The sequence below is a fragment of the Mustela lutreola genome, chromosome 2, assembly GCF_030435805.1.
Source record: "Mustela lutreola isolate mMusLut2 chromosome 2, mMusLut2.pri, whole genome shotgun sequence".
Classification (NCBI taxonomy): Eukaryota; Metazoa; Chordata; class Mammalia; order Carnivora; family Mustelidae; genus Mustela; species Mustela lutreola.
The window spans coordinates 121,732,836-121,758,228 of record NC_081291.1 but is presented as its reverse complement, the minus strand read 5'-3'; the positions used below and the strand labels follow the sequence as shown (position 1 = coordinate 121,758,228).

Sequence of the window (25,393 nt, the reverse complement as noted above, 5' to 3'; positions counted from 1 at the left end):
AACAAAAAAACCAAAAACACACCAGACTTTCAAGGCTTGGTACCAAAAAAAGGGAATATAAAATATTTCATCCATATTTTATATTTTTTACATGATAATATTTTAGATAAATAAGGCATTATTAGATTTCACTTTTGATTTTTTAAAAATCTGGCTACCCAAAAATGCTGTGGCTTGCTTTGCACTTGGACAGCACTGCTCTGGACTGTAGATGGTGTGGGTTAGGCAGTGAGGTGCTCCATGTGGAAGGTCCTTCTCCCAAGCATCCAGATAGACAGAAACAGTGTACATACTTTTGCTGGAGTCAGGAGCCCTGTGAGAGACACAGAATGCCTTCTGGAAAGCAGAAGATTTCCTTGTGTCAAAACCAGTATGTTTAAGACACCACTTAAAAAACAGAAACAAATGAACCCCAAACCTCATTCCTTCAGCTTTGCATAGAAGCTGCTAACTTTGCACTCATTTTTCCAGCATCTTCCACATGCCAAGGATGTTGGCAACAGGAGAGTGTTGGGCATATTTGCTTCACTTTAGGCAACATTCTCTTGTGGTCTCCCCTCCCCCAGGTATTGTCTGGTCTGTTCTGAGCTGGGTGTGTTGACATACGGTATAAATCTTGCCACTCCTGTCGGCCTTGGCAGAGGCTGAGCCTGTCGCCTGCGCCCACCTGCCCAGCAGATTTTGATGCTGGCTCCTGAAAGAGTTTGTATTTATTTTATTTTGCACTAGTCACAGTTGTTGTTAAAATATCTCAACTGTTTGGGGAGAGCATTGCCTGTGATGGAAAGAGAGATGGATGATTTATTGCTTCAGTTGTTTTAAATTAAAGGCTATTCTCACAATCTGAGGTCCCTTTACGGCTCTTTTTTCTTTTGCAAAATGCCAAGTAAACTGATTCTGCCCTTTTCAGGTTCTCATCCATCAGTGGAACAGGTAACTTGAGACAGTGACTAATTTTATTTCTTTTTAGGGTTTCTTTCTATGGGCACCAGGGCCGCCTCATTCCCATCAGTAGTGGAACGTCAGCAATGATGTAAGACGTTACTTCCTGGGGGTGGAAGGGACCGAAGTGGGGAAGAGTCTGATGTCTTTTAGACTTACTCTACTGGGTGTACAGTTGAATACTGGAGTCAGTTGGGAGCCTTCTGTGGTTCTCTGACTCAGTTTTTGGTAGCTTCCCTAATGCAGGGGCAAGCACACTCAATACTGATTGCACCAAGGGATTTCAGCATTTCCGTGGCATCATGTTTGTAGGGTGTATGAGTTTCCTGTTGCTGCTGTAACAAATGGTCATAATTTTAGTGGCTCAAAGGAGCATGTTAGGTGAGATGTCTGAAAATGGGTCTTACAGAGTTAAAACCTCAGTAGTGGCAAGGAAGCTCCATGTGAGAATCCATTCCTTGCCTTTTCCAGCTTCTGGAAGCTATTCTCCTTCTTTGGCTTGTGGTGTCCTAACAACATGGACATTACTTAGTGTCTGCTTTCATTGTCATAGACCCTCTGAAAGGCTCTCCTACTCCCTCTTAAAAGGATTTTTTGATTACATGGGGTCCATCCAGATAGTCCAGAATAATCTTCCTACTTCAGGATCCTTAAATTAATCACATCTACAATGGTTTTTTTTTTTTTTTTTTTTTTTTGACATGTAAGGTTAATATTCACTGGTTTGGGGCATTAAGGTGTGGACATCATGGAGGAGGCATTATTTTGCCTACCATATAGGCTACGCTTATTACTACTTAAAAATGTCCATGCAATACTTAAATGTTTTTAAGGAATCAATCTACATATTTTTAAAAATCCCAGGAAAATGACCAGCATCAGCATGGTGCCATAATGTTTGGGTGAGAAGAGAAGAAGGAAATGATGAGGATGGGGGATTTCCTCTGACTCAATAACTAAAGTTTTTAGGACAATGTCTGCGAGTCAGCTGCTGCTTACATTCACTGGCTATGTCCCATTATGCCCAATGGAAGTGTTTACCAGTGTGTGTGTGCCCTGTTTGAACCTAAGGTCCTGCTTGTTTAATGTGGTCAGTGATAAACCATTTATAGGGGGGAAATCGAATAGGAAAGCAATGAGTAATTCTCATCCTCATGCAACCAAGTATTTAAAAACTTCCTAGGAAGAGTCTTTTGGTGAGGTAGGGGGCAGGGTGATAAAATGGCAAGAGTGGAGGCAAAGAGACTTGCCTTCAAGTCCTGTTTCTAGCCCAGACTAGTTATGTGACTTTGTTAAGTACTTAATATCCTGAAACATAATCTGGGCATCTATGCAGTAGGCATGATAAAAATGTGAAAGGAGTTATGTAAAACATCTGACGGTCTGGTGGCACAGGATATTTTTACTGTGCTAGTTTATGCCACTATTTTAACCCCATCGCACTTTGACCCTATGGAGGGAGAATTGACCCTTTGTTTCAGACTAGAAATTTTTTTTTTTTTTAAAGAATCAGAATTATACCAACATCAATGACTTTTTTTCCCAAAGGATTTTACTAATTTTATTAATCCAGTTTATTTTGTTAATCTATATAGCATGGTTCATCATTCAATACATATTAAACATCTATATGCCAGGCATTGTTTTTTTTTTAATGTATCAGTAAGCAAAGTAGACATGACTCTTTGCCCTTGTTGAGTTTATTTTCTAACAGGGAAAGCTAGACACTAAACAAGGAATAAGTAGCTTATATAATATGTTAAAAGGTATTACGTGCTATGGAAAAAAGGAACAGCAGAAGGGGGGTGGGAGGTGCAGACTGTGGTACTAAATAGGGTACTCTCTGAAGGCATCATCTGGTGGTGAGATTTGAACCAAGACTTGAAGGAGGTGGAGGAATCATCTAAATGGGTATTTGGGGGAAAGATATGCCTGGCACAGGGACACACTGGAGCAGAGGCTCCAGGGTGGGGGAGCATACTTATTATGTCAGAGAAGCAGCAAGGGGACCAGTGTGGTTTGAGAGAAGAAAACCAAGGGAAGAGTAGTGAGAAAGGAGTTTGGAGAGAGGCCAGATTGTCTGAGCCAGGAGGCCATTGGAAGGGCTTGACTCTAGAATGCCATCAGGAATCATTACATGGTCTTGAGCAGAGCACTAATCTGATCTGACTCAAGTTCTAGGAGGTTGGTTTTTGTCTGGAGTAGATGACAGGAGGGCAAGGATAAAAGGTCGGATAGGATGATGGCTCACATGGATGGGGTGGTAGCAGCAGAGTTAGCAAGGATGGTTAGATTCTGGATACATGTGAAAATAAAGCCAGTAGGATTTCTTGATGGGCAGGATGTGGCATGTGAGGGAGTGAGACCTCAAAATTTTTGCTCTGAGCAACTGAAGAATGTAGTTGCAATCAACAAAGATAGGGAAGGCTTGGTGGGATTGGAGGGTGGTGATGGGAAAAGATGATCACAAGTATATTTGGGGATGTGTGGAATTTAAAATGCCTATTAGACCTCCATGGTTGGTGTCGAGTGGGAAGCTGGATATATAAGTCTGGATTTTGAGAGGGAAGTCTGGACTGAAGATATAAAATTGGGAGTTGTTGGTAGCTAGATGGCATTTAAACCAGGGACTGAGTCTAATTACCAATGGAGGGAGACAAGAAAAAGAATTGGTCCAGGGACTGAGTCTCTCAATATAAGAGGTCAAGGAGAAGATGAGCCAGCAAAGGAGACTGAGAGGCGTGAATACCAAGGTGGACAAAAACCAAGAGATCTGTGCCTGGAAGTGGAAGCCAAGGGAAGACGGTGTCTTAAAGAGGCAAAAATTATCAAATATCAAATAATGATGATAGGTTAAGTCAGATGAGTTGACTGCAAGATTGATCTACTTGGAGGCCATTGCAGAAGGTGAATGCAAACAACTCTGAGGAATTTTGCTACAAAGAGAAGGAAAGAAATGGTGGTGCCTGACAGGAAGATGTAGGGTGGAAAGATAAGAATCACTGTTTGCTCTCCCTTGAGCAGGAAGAGGTAATGGATTCTGGTGCCCAGTGGGAGCTGACTTTGGACAGGCAGGGGCTGGGGAGCCTGTCTGTGGGGACAGGAGGAAGGCAGAGACCGGAGTGCAGCTGTGGCTGTGAAGAGATGGGAGTGCTGAGAGTCTGAGAGTTCTGTCCTACCTGCTTTAATTTGCTCAGGGAAGTAAGAAGTGAGATCCTCAGCTTGGAGGGAACATGAATGGGAGAGGTAGGAAGTTTGAGGAGAGAAGAAAAAGTGTGAAATAGTGATTGAGTTGAATTCTCTCTAGGCTGTTATATTTTCCTTTCTATTTTAATGAAATTAGTGTAATTGGTATCAATTCTGTAAATCTTATGAGGGAAGTCTGAGTCATCAGCTTTTGGTATTCATCAGATTTTCCCCTATTAAAACTTTGGCTATTGCAGATTCCCTTTTCCTGTCATTATTTCCACCGGGTCCTCCTTTACCAGGTCAAATTTTGCAACTCTTAATTTTGTTCTTTGGTCATTTTTAAAATCAATAGCAGATTTTACTATGAGCACTCATAGTCATCGTCTTGGTAATTTCTCTCAAGCCTACCTTTCCTGGGTTAATTTTTGCAGTTTTTAATAGTAGATGTGATCTTTAGTCAGTTCTTAATCTGTAAGACATTGATTTTTTTTCACCTGGCACAGTTTTTGCTCTTACGCTCATCATTTGCAGTAATATTAATTATGGCCTGGAAACATAGTAGGGGAAAAGCAGAGGACCTGAGTGCACCTCAGGGTTAAAATGGCATAGTAGAAACAATGGCCTAGGGATCTGCCACATGGTAGGTTTCAATAAATGTTAGCTTCCTTTCTTTTTTCATCTCAAGGAACTTGGGCTGAAAGATTGACCTGCCTGGTCTCTACCCTTCTAAGCCCAAGCAGAGGGCCTGCTCAGAATAAAGTGGTTTAGTTCCACAGAGCAAAATACTAGAATCAACCATCCGTTCCCAAAGTGCTGATTCACAAAGATGATTACCAGGCAGCAATATTTAATATGAGGTAGAAGTAAAGAGAAAAATATGTAAGTCCTTGGGAGCCCCAAAATGCTGCACAGGTAAAAGGCATTACCGGAAGGAAGGGTTTTTTTTTTTTTAAATTTTTAATTTTTTATAAACATATATTTTTATCCCCAGGGGTACAGGTCTGTGAATCACCAGGTTTACACACTTCACAGCACTCACCAAAGCACATACCCTCCCCAATGTCCATAATCCCACCCCCCTTCTCCCAACCGCCCTCCCCCCAGCAACCCTCAGTTTGTTTTGTGAGATTAAGAGTCACTTATGGTTTGTCTCCCTCCCAATCCCATCTTGTTTCATTTATTCCGGAAGGAAGGTTTTAAAGAAATGTAAAGAACACTCCAAACTTTGGGCTGCTTTTATGTATATACATGGAGCGAAGCAGCTGTTTTGAGGAAATTAATGTGATTCTCATTTAAAAAGGGGTAAGAGAAGTAAGAAAGGTCTGAGTTACACAAGGGGTGGGGAGAGGCGCTACAATTCACCACTGGGTAGAAATAATAGTGAAGCAGGAAAGACAGACAAACAGCTTGGTTTTTATAGAGGAAAAAATGAACTTCCACCAAGCTTCAGTGCTGACTTCTACCAAGAGGGGACAGTGTGGAGGGAGAAGGGGGTGCTCAGGCTCCCTCTGCAGCTCTCTTCACCCAAACGTGTTCCCTGCGTCATCAGTCTGACCACTCATGGCCTTCGTTAGTAAACATTTTGGACACAGAAATTTCCATCTCAAGGGTTTCCCTCCTGTGCTTGGAGCCAAATCCACACTTTATGTGCTCTGGAAAGGCCACCAACAATCTCTGCCTTTGCCAGGGTACCTCTTAGTCTCTCAGATCCCAGCCCCTGCCCCCTGCCTTGGACTCCCTTCTCCCTGAACACACACCAAGCTCCTTCCTGCCTTGGTACTGTATGCTAGCTCTTGGCTCTGCCAAGAATGTTTGTTCCACTTGGTTGGTTTCTTGTTCAAAGCTCAGCCCAAATGTCACCTTGGGAGAAAGCTTTTCTGATCATCTACAGATAAAGGAGCCACCAGTATCTCTCATAATACCTTATTTGCCTTGTTCTTCTAGCTCTTTTTGGCACAGGACATTCTTATTTGTTAAAGCATTTGTTGATCCCTCACAGAAATCTAAGCTTTCAAGGGCAAGTCTAATTTGATTTACTTACCACTGACCTATATCAGAACCAGTACGTGCACGTAGTAGAACCTTAAATATTTATTGACTGATTAAAAGAAAAAAGAAAAGAAAAAAAGAGAAAAAAAACCCAGATCCTAAAACAAATATATTTTAATACTTTTTATTCTAAAAAAATCACGAAGTCCAATTTCAGGTTAAATATTTTACTCTTAAAAAATTAACAAAGGAGGGAGATTTAAAATTTTGGTTTTATATGTAAAAATGCATTCTTAATTTCCAGATAACTCATGCAAAATCATATGTGGTGATATTCAATAAAAGACTTTTTTTTTTAAACCCATAGTACAAATTGGATTAAAATTTTGATTTGAAGCAGTTCTGATCCCCAAATCCCATTTTGAAAGATTTCTCAAAAGACCTTGAAGCCACAGACAAAGTTTATTTGAAAACATAGTTTAAAATTGCACAAATATAAATACAGTTTAGTAATGTGAAAAAGGGAAGGCATGCTTCCAATAATAGTACAAAAATACTACCTTAATCTTGGTACTTTGTAAATTATAAGCCAAAGGAGTAAATTAAATTAAACACATCAATATGATAAGAAGTTGTTTTTATGGTAGTAGTTTTATTTCAAAGAGCAATGCAATGAAATACTAAGATGAAGCCTTAATATCCAACAGAGTTGTGCTATGATACATAATATTTCACTAAATACACAGATACATTATCACATAATATGCCCATAACTTTTATGCCCCCACCCCATTGTCATTAATTTACTATAGGTCACTTAATTTGGGTTGGTTTTAATTTAAAAACTCAATGTAAACATTTAAAGTTAAATTTTATGTTTGTTACCTATTTTAACTTAAAAATGGAATCCCAAGATTTTAAACATTATTGAGCATAAAGAAGCATCACAGAAGAATTTGTCTCAATATCTTTAGATTAGACTAGATATGCAATATTCATAGATATACAAAATATATAGAAACATCTTTTCTAAATAGTTAATAAATGCTTGTTATAGTTTGTAAAAAGTTTATTAAATTAATCGGGTTTTTTTTTTTTCAACCAATGTAAACAAATCTGGGCAATGAAAGTTGAAGAGGGTTTCAGTGAGGTGATACGTGGGAAACTGAAAGGATGTCGGTAAATTTAGGTTTGCTTTATTTCCTTTAGATATTGGCAATATATTCAATCATGAACATTTCTCACATTGCACAATTCTTTTATGGTATCTATGCAAAATTTTTATATCTCCCAGTGAAAATGTCAGACTACCTAGTTGAGTGCATATGTATATTTCTTACCATTTTTTTCTATTTTGGGTCATATCATTTCCCCTCTCCTGGAAATTCGAAGAAAAAAAAAAAAGACAACATTTTCTTGTTGAGCAACGAACTGCCTGCTGTTCCTTTTTTTTCATCTTAATATTGTTTTGAATGCAGGTTTCTAAAAGTGTCCCCATGAGCTAAAAACCATGGCAGGGTTTTGCTATCACACTCTGCTCATTGCAAGTTGTTTTTCTCTTGTAGAGAAGGTCCTGAGAACACAGTTCTGGGATTGGGGCACTTGTCTCCAGGGTGCATTATTTTGGTATTTCTGCAGAGGTTGCCGGTAGTGGAAACCTTATTCAAGGCAAAATACCACATGAGAGTTTGGTTAACCTCACACTTTAGTTTTTTGGGTTTTCTCCTCTTAACTGTTTAATGCCTCCACATGAGAGTCTTTGCTGCACGTTTGAGGATTTCTGTCTTTGAGCTTACATGTCTGTGTTTGGGGGTATATGGGATGGTGACAAAGCTGTTACTAACAGAAGTTTGTCCTACTGAGTTTTGCTCCCTCCATTCTCTGGTCTTCTTGTCCATATTTTTTTCATAAAACAAGGGTTACAGAAAAAAGCAGTGAGAGGACTTCCAAGTTGGTTCTGAGTGACCATGAAATCACCTCATCATCCCTGAATTTCAGTGTTTTTAGACATAGTTCACTGATTTGTCATAGAAATGGGGCCATGTTGAGGACAAGGATGCAACACCCTACACACACTGCTTAACATTTGTGGAAATTAAGTTCCCCTGTCCACTTTGCCTTATGATGGTTTTCATGTGCCTGACATGACCCTGACTCCCCACCTTTTTTAGAATGTTAGTATTTCTAACTTCCTGAATTTCAGAAAATATTTGAAATGCACTATTCAGAATTTAGAACCCAAATGGGTTCTATGGAGGCAATCAACATACTTTTGTATGGTAGCATTCAGACATAGGGACTTTGTTGGAGTTTTGGATCTGTTGTGCCTCAACTGGTTTTTTAAAAATTGTTTAAATGTTTAAGTACCTGGATTTCTCAGTAGATTCATTTGGCACTGGCGGCAGCATTGCATTCGCCAGATGTGTGAATATCTGTAAAGTTCAGTGTGGTAGCATGAAAACAATCCCGAGGATAAGATATTAAACTCAAATAGTACAACTTTAACGCAAAGTTCATGAAAATGCTTCCTTGTTTGGAAGCCAGGAAAAATAAGCTAACCTATGAGACTTAATCATGCACTGGGTAAATTTACATTCAGTAGAGTTTATCTTGCATGCTTTGGTTAATATTTGAATAGGCAGATTTGCAAGTACTAATGCATGCGTTATTTTGTACCTGAGGTTATATGTTTTATTTTTTAAAAATTGCCTTTTTACAAACCTTATGCCAGAGTTCATCTATGAACACTCTTTAAAAAAATATATGTATCTACTTCTTAGTTCAAAACAGTTTAATTTCAACCCGTTCTATAAATACTGAGATGACAGGGAAAATGTGCAATGAAATCTAGAAAGGGAATGAATTTGCAATTATTTTACAAAGTTGAAATCATGTGTGTTCATGTTTAACAATTTCTAAAATATGAGGCCTCGAAAAAGATGGCACACGAATTAAGCCTTCTGTTTCTAGAATGCTTTCAGAATCATTTCAAGGTGTAAAACAACAGCAACAATGAACTTAAAGTACAGTCCAGTCTTGTAGAACTGATTCAGGGGCAAATGAGGAAGGGACACAAAATGACCATCTTGTTTTCTTTTTCTATCCCCAAAGAACTCACGGATAAAGGATAGGGAACAGAGCTTAGGAGCTCCTGTTATATGTTGGGCTAGCTATAGTTTGGTTCAAGTCTTGCTTGTATAGCAAGAATGTTCTAGAAAGATTTATCTAGTTTAAGTTCCTAAACATGGACCCAAGATTCAACACAATAGTTCTCTTTACAGTAAAGAAGAAGAGTGGCATAAAACTCTGAATGTGAGTGTGCCCTAGACATTCCAGCCTGGTTAAGTATCACTAATTGGCCATTCCAGTTGAAATGCAGATTGGCTGAGAAAGCACAGCTGCTAGTTTTCTGTTAAAGTTTCCTGGTGGACAAGAGCTGTCTCTTTTTCTAGGAGTCATGGGGAACGATCTTCAGAGAAAGCAAAGGGAATGATGACTCAGTATGATGGGCCCAGTAAGGGGCTTTGCTGTTTCTCTTCCTTATTCCTCTACCTCTTCCCCACTGTTAAGGTACAGCAACATGTGGAAACAGCCCCCTAGACATAACTATAACATATTTTGAAATTCAGCAATGGCTTTCAGTTCTTGAAAGATACATCTAAGCATCTGAACAGCCATTCCAGTAAAACAGTAGTATCCTCTAAGGCATCATAGGCTTGCTTACATATTCAGTAATACAAGAAAAAAGAAACTCAAAGCCTTTCCAGGTGCCTCAGAAAGGCAACGAGGACACCTTGCCCTTTGAAATGGAAAGAAGTAATTTAAATGTCAATTTCAAACCACCAGGGTAAGATACCCAAAACAGTTCTGCCTTAAAAGAATGTGTGTATACTTAACAATGTATACAATAAAGACTGTTCTATCATCTTACTAATTTTTGGTGGTGCTCTGATTTCTATAAACTTTCACTTGTTTTTTAGTAACTGTTTTTACTTAATTTTATTTAAAAATATCGTTGAAAAATATCTTGGGCAAGAGTTCTGCACTTCCTGAGAGGCAACCACTATGAAAATCTTGGTTCTGATAGACTCTAGGCATACTGGAGAAAGTCCTATTGAATGTTCTGCAAATTATCACATTATGATGGGAATGGAAAATTATCTACTCTCCTCTGAAGTCACTTTGTATTCTGACAGCAAAATACAACTTGGGCTGCAAAATTTTCCACCACTTAACAACAATCAAATTAAAGTATCCTGCACTTACCCTATAGTTAGGCTTTAAATTGTTAACTGACGTCATGTTAATATTGCAAATTCAGTTTCTGTTGAAAGTATAGAACGGCATCATAACAGAAACCTGTGTTTGAATCCTGTGTTCAGAGGCTCCTAGTGGACTAGGACGGATGCAAAGCAGCTTGCCAGCCAGTGAATGCGCAGAGAATGGATGCTCTTCTATTGGGGATATCTAAGCAGCCAGCTGCCATGAACTTGGAGGCTGGCCCCAAAGTCCTTCCTCGACTGAATTTTAAGATTCTAAAATTCTAAACAATATTCTTGAAAATTTTGTTCAGCTTTGTTTGCTTCTGAGACTGGAGGGAAGTATGCAAAGACTGGGTTGTCACCACTGCCCAATGGTGAAATGCCTTACTGTCTCTGTCTCCTGCTGTCCAGCTGGGGGCACCACCTTTGCCCTAGTGAGCTTCAACAAGAAAGACGAAAGCTTGGCACACCATTGGGCCCTCAACTCTTTTGTCCTTATAAATTTGATAAACTCTTTGTCCTTATAAGCTTAAAAAAACTCTCTGTTGTTATAACGTACGTAAACCTCAAGGACTTGTGGTTTTGTGGTTCCTTGAGGTCCCTTCCTACCGGAGGGACTTCTGAGGTAACAGAGGAGAGGATTTCTACCTGCACTTTTCCCCTCAGGAGAAGCTAACTCCCCAGTCAATTAAACTGTCTTGACTCAAATGCTGTTTGCTTGGTAACTATCATCATGAGAGCAACCAGCTACTATTAACCAAAGAACGTGAGGAAAAAATTGGGATTGGATTGCTTTGGGGAAGATTCTGGAGGAAGGAAGGAGAAAAGACAAAGAAGAATGGGACCACTTACCAGGACCAGTTGCTAGAATTGGACACTGGCAATACTATATTTTTGTCAGCATTTTGCAAACAACTTTTTTAATTCTTTAAAAAAATGATGTCATTCCAAATAATCACCAAGCCCCAACAGGCACAACACACCATTAAGAAGTGAGCAGAATGTGTCAATTAAATAAAACCACCACCAACAGAAAATTCCTGATACTTGATAAATATTCAAAATGAGAGCCAAAAGGCATGCATCTTTCATAGTAAACCTCTGACATTCAGTGAGATTGAGCTAGAAAATATTGATCTTCTATCACTTAGAATGCAAAAGGTTGTGCAGTGCAGATTATTATGGAACTAAGAAAACACTTAATTTTTAGGGAAAAAATGTATCACTCTTACGAAATACTATTTAAAATATTAATGGTTTAAAAGGAATATATTGGTGTGCAGGGCAGTTAGAAAGCAAGTAAAATATGACATTTAAGCAAGTTAATGTTAAGTCTATAGAAATCACGTTATCATCAAAATTCCTCCCTGCAGAGAATGCATGACGGGACAGTACGTCTTCCTTTGCTTAAGTTCATACAATCCCAGAAAAGCATGTGAGTAAAATCTGTTTGACCTATTTACACCCTATGTCATACCTGCTTTAAGAAAAACTCCTTCAAAACTCTACACTATGAAAAACTGTTTTCAGGAATTTTTATTTGGTCCATTGATCTAGCAAGGCCGAGTTCTCAAGTCTTTCACCCCTAAGTTAAAAATTGGAGCAACGAAACAAAACTCCAGCAAGGCATAAATAAGATATTAAAGTGCATATATACAGTCCCAGAAAAGTTTTGATTGGGAACAGCAAAAATTTCTAGTGCAAAAACCGCTTTTGCCAGCAAAGCTCCCTCTCTGGAATCGAAGGGCTACAGTAAAAGTTAAAATTGGAACAGGTTTAAGCAACGCCTCTCTTTAGTCAAGAGTTAATATATGTGCATGCACCTTGACCCGAACTATCTATGTTGTAAAAGGGAGAGTTGCGGGGGATAGTTCAGAAACAGTCAGAATTCCCTGATCAGAGGCAGTGCTTCCTTTCTCCCCGTGTCCCATGAGCAAGTTCCTTAGATATGTATCGGCTGCGAATGGGGACAAAACCCCCCACAGGACATGTTTTGAGTATGCTTGCAGGTCGGGAAGAGTATTCACACACCGTTATTTCATCTTGGTTTGTCTTTGTGTCTCTCAGTTCTTCTTTTGAGCCCAACCTTGACGCTATATAGAACATTTTGTGCTTTTGAATCTGAACAGAGCCTGGGCATTGTCTGTAGGAATTCCCTTGTGTTATCTCACCATGGCCTTTTGGACGTCTGGTTTGTCCTTTTTTTTCTTTTTTTGAATTCATAATAAAATAGTTTTGCATTTCTCGGTACAATCACACAGACAAGGATTTATTATTTTTAATTGCTTTCTTTTCCTTCAAGGATCCAAGTTGAAAGCCCGTAGGAGGACATCCAGGTCGCCGAGATTAGCCGCCTGGAAGAGTTCCGGTTGGTCCATCAGAGAGAGTGCGATTCTGAGGGCGGCCCAGATATTTCCAGAGATCGCAGGATGAGGGACCTGCTGTTGATTCCTGCTCTTTCTTTGCAAACTGAGGGCAGTGAGAAAATTGCTGACCGCTTCTCTAAGAGGGTAGAAAAATAGACATGTAAAAATGCAACAAAGTTTGACTTAGCAACTTATAAAATGAAATGGATTAATTTCTCTTAATCCTAAATGCAAAATCATCCCTCCATGGTGCTTTAGATCATCAGGTGAACAACTTTCTGATTCTCTCATTATTCTTTTTTTTTTTTTTTTAAAGATTTTATTTATTTATTTGACAGACAGAAATCACAAGTAGGCAGAGAGGCAGGCAGAGAGAGGAGGAAGCAGGCTCCCCGCTGAGCAGAGAGCCCGATGCGGGGCTCGATCCCACGACCCTGGGATCATGACCTGAGCTGAAGGCAGAGGCTTTAACCCACTGAGCCACCCAGGCGCCCCTCTCATTATTCTTTTGTGAAAAGAATCATTGTTTAGGATAGTGAAATCAGAAAGAAAAAGGAAAGCAAATTTTATTTTAGGACTGTCTTGTGGGACGGAAAGATTAACAGTGAAACCATTGCTAACTCATTAATGCTTCTGCTTTTCTCCACCTTCAGGGACAATTTAAAGACTTAATCCATTTGCAAATGTGATATATATAACAAGTGTTGAAGAAGAAGCATCTGACCCTACTCAGAAACAAAGTGTTTTAAGGGCTGCCTGGGTGGCTCAGTCAGCTAAGTGTCTGCCTTTGCCTCAGGTAGTGATCCTGGGGTCCTGGGCCCGAGTCCTGCATGGGACTCCTTGCTCAGCGGGGAGCCAACATTTCTCTCTATCTGCTGCTCCTCCTGCTTGTGCTCTCTCTCTGACAAATAAATAAATAAAATCTTAAAAAAATAAATAATTTGAGAGGAATAAAACGAACAAAGTGGTTTAATTTTTCCCATTGGTGATAGAAATATGGGGAGGTCGCTGGGACCGAGTTGATTTGTTACCAGAGTGTCTGGGCTTAGAATCCTATTTTCTTATATTTCCAATTCTCAGTTTCCCCAACTGTGTAATAGGAAGAATAGAAGCCACTTTAAAACCTTGTTGTGGGAGGTGCAGTTGGATCCATTTATGTGAAAGCTCTTATTAAGTTAGATCAGTAGTTCTCCAAGTGCGGTCTGGGGAACTCCAAAGGTCAATGAGGTCAATATCAGTTCTAAGATAATCCCCAGAAGTTATTTTACATTGCTCTCATTTTCTCATGAGTGTTCGATGGAATTTTCCAGTGATTACATGATGTGTGAAATCCCAATAGATTGAAAGCAGAGGCAGATATCAGAATGTCTCTATTAAGCAAGATATTTTTAAAAAACTGGCAAAAATGATAATGCCACTATTCTCACTGAGCACGTTTTTGTTTTGGGGAATCGTTATTTTTCATAAATAGATAATGTTAACATGTGGTTAATTCCTACGTTTAAATACATCTTTTAAACTTTTCTCCATTTAACATCTAATAGGGTAAACATCGATAGAATCTACAGAAAAGCCCCTGGAGGTCCTCAGTAACTGTTAAAAGTGTAAGGTGATCCTGAGAACAGGAAGTCTGAGTCAGAGGTTACCCACAGGCCTTCCAGCTCCTCCCAGCCCAAGCTGCTCTCTTGCTCCCGGGTCTATCCTCTCTGGACCCCTGGCACCGGAAGCACGTGTTCTGTATCTGACAAACTGGGCTCTGCTGAGAGCGATGACGCTGCTTTCATTTGTGCCCACTTCACTCTCCTTAAAAGCTTCTCGCACGTTTGAGCCCATGTACTCCTGTGAGGTAGTCATGAGAGAGAACTGGTAGGAAGCTCTGAGGTGAGGCTGGACTTCTGAGTCCGTGCACGTGGTCCAGGCATTTGTTCATCCGTAGGATGAGATCTGCCGGGAAGTAAAGGGCAATTGGGAGACGGTGGCACTGTGCGTGGCGACCTGGCTAATGGAAAGGAGTGGGGTTCTTTGGGAGGGTTAGCAATCAAGCGAGAGAAGAGGGTTTATAAAGAGATGCACGTGTGGAGTTTACTTTGGAGGCCCTTTCTGGCTTCCTTGTCACAGGACAGCAGCTCCGATGACAATGACTCCCTTTCTTCTCCTCATCCTAGGCTTGTAAGAACTCAGGGGAGGAAGATCTTGGAACCCACACAGGCACAGGCCACTCCTAGCTCCCAGGAGTGTGGCAGTGGTCTCTGAAGGACCTGGGGAAAAATGGAATGGTCTAACTTGCTAGCCCTACCAAGCAATGTGAGGTTTTTCCCATGAAGAGAGTCTAAATCTGTTCTCCAACATGGGAACACAGAGTTCTTTTGGGAGACTCAGAAGATTGTGCATGCAGATGTGCGCATAGTTTTCAGATGTTTCACACATATGTATGTGAATAAGCTGTTCGTGTATGTCTTGATTAATAACATGCATTCAGTAAAAGGGTTCCTCATTTTATAGTATCTTTCCCTCCATATATTAATACTAAAAAATTATTATCAAAGGAGATGTGATCTATGTTTTCATTAAAAAGAGGTCCTCACTCTTTTTAAAATTTACTTTTTATTTTTTAAAGATTTATTTATTTATTTGAGAGAGAGAGAGCGCGAGCAGTGGGTGGGGCAGGGGCAGAGAGAGAGGGAGAGGGAGTCTTAAGCACAGAGCCCTACTCGAGGATCAGTCTCAGGATCCTGAGATCATGACCTGAGCAGAAACCAACAGGCACCCCATGAGGTCCTCACTTTTGAGAAGGTGAAGATTCTTTGGCCTAAATTCTACTCTGGGAGCTCCTACTGACAGAGGGGTAGTGTCTTACGCTACACCCAGGTTTCTCTCCAACAATTTCCTCTTATTATTTCAATTATACAGTACTGGGGAAAGGTTTGCCTTTGACTCTTTATAGAAAATGTGCAATGACAAACAGCCAGGGATATAGCCACATACACAGACATCTGTGTTCTTGAGGGGTATGTCCCAAGGTTCCTGTGGATATGAAAGAATATGAACCAGCTCAGGGCTTTTTCCCTGAGTCATATCTCTATGGAGGGTTATCTTTTCCTAACTATCTACTTACACCTCAGGTTAAACTTATTTTCAGAATTCATTTAAAGCTGATGTCTCACTCAATGGTCTTTTTTCCTCAGGAAAAAAAAAATGCAAAATGTTTAGTACTTAACAAGATTTTCCACATGTGGAATGACAACAAAAGACCCACAAATCTCTGCTGAGATGTTTTGAAACTTTGAAGTAGTCATGCAGTCAAGGTTGCCAGATTTACCAAGGATGATAAATGCACAGTTAAATTTGAATATCAGGCAAACAGTTCATTACCTGTAATATGAGCATGTTCCATGCAATATTCGGGAAATACTTACCGGAAGGTGTATTTGCTGTATCTTGGAAATTAAAATTTAACTGGGCATTCTGTATGTTATTTGGCAACTCTAAAACTGACTTGCTCCTGTGCAGGTGACTTTCATCTAGAGGACTAAAAATTCTCCCTCAGTAGATTTGCCCATTTCCACCTATTACGACCCTTTCGGGCCGCCAGCTAACGGTTACCCTCCTGAGCCTTATACCTGCGACTGCCAAGAAAGTATTTTATTGACTTCTCAAGTGTTGTTTTCTACACTGTAATGAGGAGTTCCAGTTAAGAAAGACTCATCTGGAAGCTTTATAAAAGCCTCCTTTAATTGAATTTAATGTCTACAGGTACATACATACTTATTTCCACTTCCCCTTGTTTCAAACAAAGGTACCTCCTCAAGTACTTATACAACATAGTGAGAAAATAAGTGACTGGGAAGGGGTGAAGATAAAATCAGGTTAGGAAAGTGAGATGAGAGCAGGAATGAACTTAGTATGCGAACCCGACAGGGTCAGCCTAAGGCAGCTGGGGTGGGAGGAGACGGCGCAGGCGCCCTGGGGCCCTTTGTGGGGCTGCTGGGAGGCCAGCCTCCCTTGGTTCCCTTCGCAATGTCCGGAAAATAAAGCAAACCGGCTGCTCTGGAGTCCCTCAGCTATTCCTGGCTTTAACCTGAGCGAGGTCCTTTGAGGACTGGTGTAATCCCGTGACTAAATGTTCTTTCTAAGATTCTTTTAGTATAAATGAAGCAACCAGTTTCTGAAACCTCACTGTTTGCCCCTGACACAGTCCCCAAACGCAGTTCAGAAACAGGGGCTCTTCAGATGTCAAAAGGATGCTCTCCGATGCCTTATCTGAATAAATAATGATGGGGTTACTCCTGATGATGGCCACTGTCATAGTCATGGTAGCAGATGCCCACTACTGCTCCGTGCTTAGGCAATTTACATTTAATCTGTGCAACGATCCTGCAGGCTGAATATTATTTTACCACTTTTTTTTTTTTTTTTTTTTTTTTAAAGCAGGTGAAGAAATTGAGGCTAAAAGATGTGGGCTCAGAATCACGAAACCAGTAAGTGGCAGAGCTGTGATTTGAACCCAGGCTTTTCTGATTCTAAAAGCCTGGCTCTTTTTTTTTTTTTTTTTTTAAGATTTTATTTATTTATTTGACAGAGAGAGATCACAAGCAGGCAGAGAGGCAGGCAGAGAGCAGGAAGCAGGCTCCCTGCTGAGCAGAGAGACGGATGCAGGGCTTGATCCCAGGACCCTGAGATCATGACCCAAACCGAAGGCAGCGGCTTAACCCACTGAGCCACCCAGGCGCCCCAGCGTGGCTCTTTTTGAGGAAGAGAAAGGGTTTATGTTTTTTGTGGGATTTGAGACTAACAGTTTTCTTTTTTCCAGTTGTGAAAGTAATACCTACTTAGAGGTTGAAAAAGGGGAAAATTACCTATACTTTTAAAAAAGATTTTATTTATTTATTTGAGATAGAGAATGAGAGCGAGCAAGAGAGAGGGAGCAGGAGCAGGGGGAGGGGCAGAGGGAGAGGGAGAAGCAGACTCCCCACTGAGTTGGGAGCCCAACATGGGACTAGATCCCAGGACCCTGGGATCATGACCTGAGCAGAAGACAGACACCAAACCAACTGAGCCACCCAGGTATCCCTCACCTATACTTTCCTTACCCAAAAGAAATAAAGATCATTCATTCCTGTTGATGAGTTAAAAATAGAATGTAGGAAGGATGTAGACTGGATGATGAAGAATGAGAAAACAAGAAAGACATTTTAAACCATAAGCCCACCATTTAACATTTGTTTTACAGAAAAGATTTTTTTCTTTAAAAAATTTTTTTTAACTACTTCACTGGCAAAGTAGTTTTAGATAACCTGGACTTTTGGTTGTGCTTTGCCCAAAGCTGCTCTAGACCTTCTTAAGTCATTTTACTGGGTGCCCCTGCCTCACCTCCCCAAGGTTCTCTTTTTGTTTACCTGGGAAATGAAGGGTTGGGCAGTTTAAGTTTCTCAAAGAGTTGCCCCAACCCAGGCTGACTGATTGGAAATCACAGGGGGAGGGGCCCAAGAATCTTCATTCACTAGATGCCCTACGCAATTGCCACTCTCCAAAGAGGAGAAACACCGAAGCCACTGTTCCCACTTCAACAGGCCTCACGAGGCAATGGTTCAGCTGTTCCCTTAACAAGAGGAGGAGGGCTACTCCTACAAAAGGAGGTATTTTCACTGGCAAATGGCCTTTCAGGTTAGTCCACCTTAGCCCTGAGCGTGGCTCCTGGTTCTCAGGCTACCACCATACCGCACCTGTAGGCGCCCAGATTGATGCAGCTGATGCCCAGGTTGTATCTGGATCGGATGAAGCCCGGCTGAATCTCCAGGGCACGCGTGTAGGCCTCCACGGCTTCCTCACTGCGGTCACCGTTCGCTAGTGTCGCCCCCAGCCGGTTCCATAACGAATAATCCTGATGACAAGAATCCGAGCCAAGAACCAGCGTGAGCCACAGTGACAGAGTATTCCCCATATTGCTCGCAGAAGCGGCATGGTGGCTAGACATCTATCCAGGGCTCATGGGTAGGGGTCATGATGGTGGAGAATTACTCAAAAAATGGTACGGACCGCTCTGTGAAATAACTTTTCATCCATCCAAGAGCAGCTACCATTGGATGCTGTCGAACAATTCGTGTTTCTATTTGAGGTATTTGAGGATTAACAGCCATGTAGCATGTTGTTAGTACCGATCACTTTAACCATTGGATGCAGGGAAATAAGGGGTAGCAGAAATGTCCAAAGTGTAGCTTGTGAGAAACTTATATTGAACAGAGTACCCTACGGTTTCTTGTTGTCCACTTACCTCTGGCCGAACAGTTAAGGCAGCGTTAAATGCATCGATAGCTCTATTAAATTCTCCGCTCAGGTGGAACAGTACCCCCAGGCCTGTCTGTAGGTCTGGGTCAATCATATCTCCATTTTGGTGGGCAGCTTCCAGATATAATTCCTTAACTCCTTCCAAAACAGAGCTACGAGGGAAAAAGTGGAGATGTGTATTCCAAATAGTCTGAACATATATTATTTACTATTATGTCCTCTGTTCCGAGAGAACATTACAGACTGGAAAAATTATGCTTAAAATATCTTTGCTTAATGAGAAGGACTATTAATACTGCACATTAAAAAATACCTGCTGATTTTCATGAATTATTTCCTTGTACACAGAAACAGACTGTGCTAAGTAAGGTCTTCACAAGGACAGTTCCATTGACCCTATGCGTGCCAAATGTGGAAAACCACAGGGCTCCACGAGAATGAATTTAACATCCTGATTTATTGCTGAGAGAAACAAAACACTTAGAAGGAAGGACTTCCATTTTTACTCATAGCCAGTTCTCAGGCTTTATGAAACTTGGTGCATTCTATAATTTATTTTAGGTTAATTATATGTACACAGCCTTTTGCTTTAAATTGTGGTACTCTGGCAAAATGTCTGTGAGTGCCTACAATCTTGATCATGTGATCAGTTGTTGGTTCTGGTCTCGGCATCAATCTTTGTCATCAGAGTTGCTCTTCAAGCATTCCTGCTGCTGGTGAGGCTTGTTAATGACCCTTAAGGTGCCTAATTGTGTAACAGGGTGTTGACCACTGACTGTAATTTAATTAGCAGGATACCTATCAACTGGAGACTTGGACATCCTCCGGGTAAGGCCTGGAGATCCCTTCTTGCTCTTCACAAGGTATTTGTACTTTGGGTTTTGCTTAATCCAATTCTTTAGAGCCTCACAGGCATCCTGCTGATGGCCCGTGTTAGTGTAACTCACCGCCAGGGCCATCAAAGCTTTCAAGTTGTTGGGCTGTAATTCTAAACACCTGCAAGAAGGCATAAATAAATAGGTAAATAAATAGCCAATTTCAGATTTTTTCTGAGCTAGAGTCTAACAGTTCTTTAGAAAATTTGGGGTTGTTATTAATTAAAGGGTGCAAAAGCATGGCTAAGTTTATGTTAAGTCCTTGGAAAATACCATATTTATTTATGTGAAAATTGGGATCTAAGTATATTTTTAAGAAGGTTAAAACTCATCTTGATGAGCGCTAGGTCCAGTAACTTAATAAATGGTTTACAACCATAGAAAGGGTGGCTAATCCTTGCATAAAATTTCTTAGGAGTTCATTTCATGAGGACAGATAGCATTGTTTTAGTGCCGCTCTATTATTGATGTATTAAATGTATCATATCCACAAAGCAAACTGACTTGAGGTAAATTTGATTCAGCAGAGATGAAAGGCTGTACAGTGTTTTCAAAAGGAGAGGGAGAGTCCTGTGTTTCTAAAAGACTACTGATGTGGGTTTATACAGGGCACAGGCTACAGCTGCTCCCCCTCATGCTATTCCACTACCCTCTAGCAGGGGCCTTTCAAACTTGGCGATGCATGAGAATCATCTGGGGACCTGCTAAATGCAGAGGATGTAATACAGTCAGCCTGGGGTGGGCCCCAGACTGGGCGGGTCTGACAAGCTCCCAGGTGATAGTTGCTGGAAACGACTTAGAGAAGAGAGCCCTAGACAGTACCTACCTCAGTGCTTTAGGGAGAGATTATAGAGGGACTGTATGTTGTATAGGGAAAGGGGAAGTTGATTTAGTAGGGGTGATTTTTTCAGGGTACACAGAGGGCCCTAATTAAGTGAAGTGTGATGCTACATCCACCCAAAGCAGTCTAGACCTTTAGTCATGGGCTCAGTGGTTATCCTTGTAGGTCACTGAAACTCTCTCAGGAGAGTCTCTGTAGACACAAGGAGCTAAAATTGCACTGAGATTATTTTGAGTATGTTTCTTCTGAGGAAAACTTTCAAATGCTGCAGAAGGCTAGAAAGTTAAGAGGAACTATATATGTATTGAGTCTATTTTATGGCCACTTTTGACATAGTCACATTTGTGCCAATGAAGGTCAGCTGATTTGGGGATGACAAAACACTGCAATTTAGGAACATTATTTCTTCATAGATTCTTGTTTCCTACAGCTAAGTACAATGTGGCATCTCAGCACTTATCCTGGCCAAATTCTTTACAATGTACCTAAAGGTCAAAGGACAGCAAAAACAGAAGTGACCCGGCCCATGATTTTGCACTTAGCTTCATCTACCTCTGGAGGGCGACAATAGCTGCTTGTTCGTTTTCATTCTCTGCCTGGGTTATCCCAAGGAACTGCCATGCCTACAAAAAACAACTGAGGTCAACATTGCAAGAGGAAGCAGATTCATTCCTGTGCTTTAGATCCCTCCATGCAGAACAACCTGTCTCAGACTCGACAGTCTTGTAAAAGGGAAAAAATATCACAAGCATTTCTTTATTCAAAGGCTCCTCTGACATCTGGGTCAAGATCCTCTGACATTTTGACAAATTCTCAGTATTTACTCTCCTGTGACCCATGGAAACATTTGAGTATCTGACATTTCACGGTATTAGGTGCCTTAAAACCAAAAGATAATTATATGAAAGTATGCATTTGTGAGGAAAAGGGATGGAAAATAACCCAGAAATATTGCTGAATAGTGTGGACTTTATATAGCAAGGAATCTTAAGATGTACAAAATGAAATAAATTTGTACAGATGCAAGTCTGACTGGTACTATAAGAGCTAACAGAAACTTTAGGAACTAGGGAAAATAAAAACAAAACTCTCCACTCTAATCTGTTTATGGCTCTAATATCACTGTTAAAATGCTTAAAGCACATATAAAATGTAATATAATACATACATAATTTTATAGCCTACACTTATACTTTATATTGCATCATAAACACTTTTCATGTTTCTACAAAATCCTTATACTTATAATTTTTAATTTAAATTTTGTTGGGTGGATACCCTATTATTGACTCAACCAATAACCTATTACTGTAAGGTTGTTTCAGTCCTTTGCTATTGTCAACAATGTTGACAATATCTTCAAGCAGATAACATTTTTCCTATCTAGAACGAAAGTTTTTAGTATAACAAATTTCTCCCTATATATTTAGAAGAACAATAATTCTCACACCATTACAAGAACAATCCCATGAACAAAACCTCTCATTACATATACTGTCCTCAAATTTGCTGGGGATAGGGGTATATCAATTCTTAAAAACCCTTTAAAGGGGCTTGGGGAATGCATAACTACACCTACAGACATTTGAAATCAAAACTATATGACGATACATAGACTCACTCTCAAATGCTGTAAAAATTATATTGGCTTTATCATCCTGAGTTTTTATTACCCATGCCATATAAACTCATGAAAATACTGATTATTTCCCCTCCAAATATCAGTTACTCTGATGTTGATTTCACCCTCCAGACATCTTAGAATGCTTCTTAAGTTTGATGAAACAATCACTCTCTAGTGGCTTCTTGCTAGCCTTTGAGCATGGTGTCATTGTCACTGTTCACAGATTGTCCTTTATCTGAATTTTGGAGTCTCCAAGATTCAGAAGCCCTGAGTCCTTGTTTGGGATACATTAGTTACCCAGTGCCTTAATCCTCTCATTTATGAACCTGACATAATAACATATACGTCTTTTTTTAACCTTCCAGGGTTATTGTGCCAAATTATATAATACTCTTGAAAACACCATAGCATTTAAAAATGTAAGATGATATTCTTTTGGGTGGATGGCTTATAGTTTTCTACTAAAATAATGACTTTCTCTTCTGTAGTGATCCTTGTATCTTCTTAAAAATTCCAATATTTCGGTTCACATTCCAATTCTCAGTTCAATCTCATTTCACTGTCAATGTTTTGACTAACGAGATACCAGGGATTTAACGTAGTAATTGGTTTACTCATTCTTTCCATACAAACTTTAAGTACAACCAATAATAATAATGAAGGCTAATTACTGATGTACCAGACACGAACTAAGCACGTTATTTGCATGAACTAATTTAATCCTTACAACACCCAATGAGATAGTTACTATAATTGTGGCTTCCATTTTATGTATGAAGAAATGGAACTGAGACCGTTTAAATGATTTGTCTCCGACCACACGGCTCATGGCTCATGAGTGGTAGAGCAGGGATTTGAACCCACACATTTAGGACAGCAGAGCCTAGAAGCTTAACTACTACCCTATACTGCTGTCTCAGCACCATATATACCTCTCCCTAGAATTTCTGCAAATCCCTTATGAGGATTAGCCCTTGTGAGACGATTACTGAAAATCACTCCCAAACTAAAAAAGGAGACTTTACACCTACCACTATCTTATTACAGGCCTCTGCAGGTTTGGAAACATAGTGGACTAAGGGTGGATGGCAAAGCCTCTCTTGGCAGTCTCTTGGCCTCTGTCTCCATCACCTTCCACACCTCAGAGAAAGGGATTTTTTGAACATGCAAATCTGATTGTACCCTCTGCTGAGTAGAGTTCCCTAGTGGTTCCCCTGGCTTTCATGAAATTCCGAAGCTTACCCACCTCTTCCTACCTCCTCTCCCATCATTGTCTTTCCCCCTCAGCCTCCTGGAATAATGTTTCATGCCCCACTGCCCAACACAAACCATTTCCTCTTAACACCTTGATGCCCCTGCTGTCTTTCATTAGGCCCCCCTCCTTCAAACCTCAAATTTGGATTTAATTGGAGGGGAAAGCCCGCTCAGAAACCTTGCTCTCTGCTCTCATAGCAGCCTGTGCATACTCTGACATTGCATTTATTACGCTGTATTGATTTATTGACTTGTCTCTCCAGATAGAACACAAATGTATCTTTTCAACAGTTCCATTTTCCCAGCCTGGCACATGTCTTGGGACACAGTATGACACTGTTCAATAAATGCTGAATGAGACAAGGGTGGGGTAGGGTGTGGCTCTAGTCCTAGACAAGACTATACACTGCCCCCTGAAAACTTCTGCTCAACCTCCAGGTTGACAATTATGGATTTGTCATTTCTTGTCCCCACCCTTTTATTTTGGGGCACTGTGGACACTGCACATTTGACTTGGTTAGAGAACAGGTACCTATTTTTAACTTTTAAACATATAGCAGAGTAAGCCAGGTTAACTCCTTTGGGAGCTTTTCCTTGATTCAAATGTAGCCCAAGAGAGCTTAGTGGCATCCCTGGTCCCTCATTCACATGCAGCCACTTTGTGAGCCAAGCAAGATGAAGAGAATGTTACCTCTGCATCTCCGGGGTCCTGAAGAATCGCTGCTTCCATGAACAGGATGGTAACGGGCAGGTCCCCTTCCTTCAGTCTTTTTAAGCCTTCTTCAAATGCTCCAGGCCAGTCCTTGAAGGGATTTTCAGTATGAAAGTAATATCCCTACAACATGGAGAAGGGAACTATGAGATCTATTGATTTATCTCTTCATTCTGATATTCAGTGAGCTCTTTTTGAATTTGAATTTAATTAATTTATTTTAATTATTTAACTTATTTATCACTGTTTTTTCTTCTTCCTGTGAAGGTAGTACATTTTCATTACATAAATTTTGGATGATGATATTTTGTTATTCAATAATATAAAAAGAAACAAAAGTTATCCATCATGCCACAACGTATCATTGCTCTCTTTTGCTCTTTTTGCTTTAGCCATTTCTCCCTGAGATTTAAAAAAATACAGAGTTTTAGATGTATTTTTGCAAAGTGCTACCACTCATTCCTCTGAAATGTTAATGCCACACACTGTACATCTGCTTATGTGCTGTGACTCTTTGGAGGGCTATAAACCATTCTACTATCTACCATTTTCTCTACCTTCCTACTCCTTGAGCCAGTTTTTGTCCTGTGGGGGGCTATATTTGCCCGATTGAGAATGCGTGTTTTAAAGTTATAGGTCTTTTCTTTCAAAAATTTAAATTGTACAGAAGTATAAATAATCCTTTTCTATGAATATATAAATTAAACAAATAAGCTCTTATACAGTCTTGTACCTTAAGTCCCACATAGTTTTAGTTTTTAAAATTATTTGCATTGTGCCAAAACTTATTTAACCAAGGTACTACTGATGGACATTCAGGTTACTTTCAATTTTTTTGTTTTCATAAATAAAGTTACAGTGAAAACTTTGTGCTCAAATCTTTGTCTGCCTATGATTATTACCTTAGGATAGACTTCTAGAGGGATCTATTAGACTAAAGGCTATGAACTATTTTGAGGGCCTTGATATGTATAACTGAATTGCTTTTGAGATTTGCCCCAGGTTAAACTCTAATTGGAAATATCTGAGGGAAATGATTTGTTGCAACATTACC

General features: G+C 40.1%; 1 protein-coding gene across 8 annotated transcripts in view; it reads right to left on the bottom strand.

Moving 5' to 3' along the window:
- Positions 1-6,568: 6,568 nt before the first annotated feature.
- The window catches only part of PEX5L (peroxisomal biogenesis factor 5 like), a 227,471-nt gene continuing 208,646 nt past the window's right edge, over positions 6,569-25,393 (bottom strand). For all 8 annotated transcript variants that reach the window (XM_059163394.1, XM_059163397.1, XM_059163398.1 and 5 more), the window contains 6 exons: positions 24,319-24,462; positions 21,302-21,372; positions 19,832-20,029; positions 19,020-19,185; positions 18,472-18,629; positions 6,569-12,884 (listed from right to left, as the gene is read on the bottom strand). In XM_059163394.1, the coding sequence (XP_059019377.1) occupies positions 12,680-12,884; positions 18,472-18,629; positions 19,020-19,185; positions 19,832-20,029; positions 21,302-21,372; positions 24,319-24,462 (942 nt within the window). In that variant the 3' untranslated portion in view covers positions 6,569-12,679. The remainder of the gene's footprint in view (positions 12,885-18,471; positions 18,630-19,019; positions 19,186-19,831; positions 20,030-21,301; positions 21,373-24,318; positions 24,463-25,393) is intronic.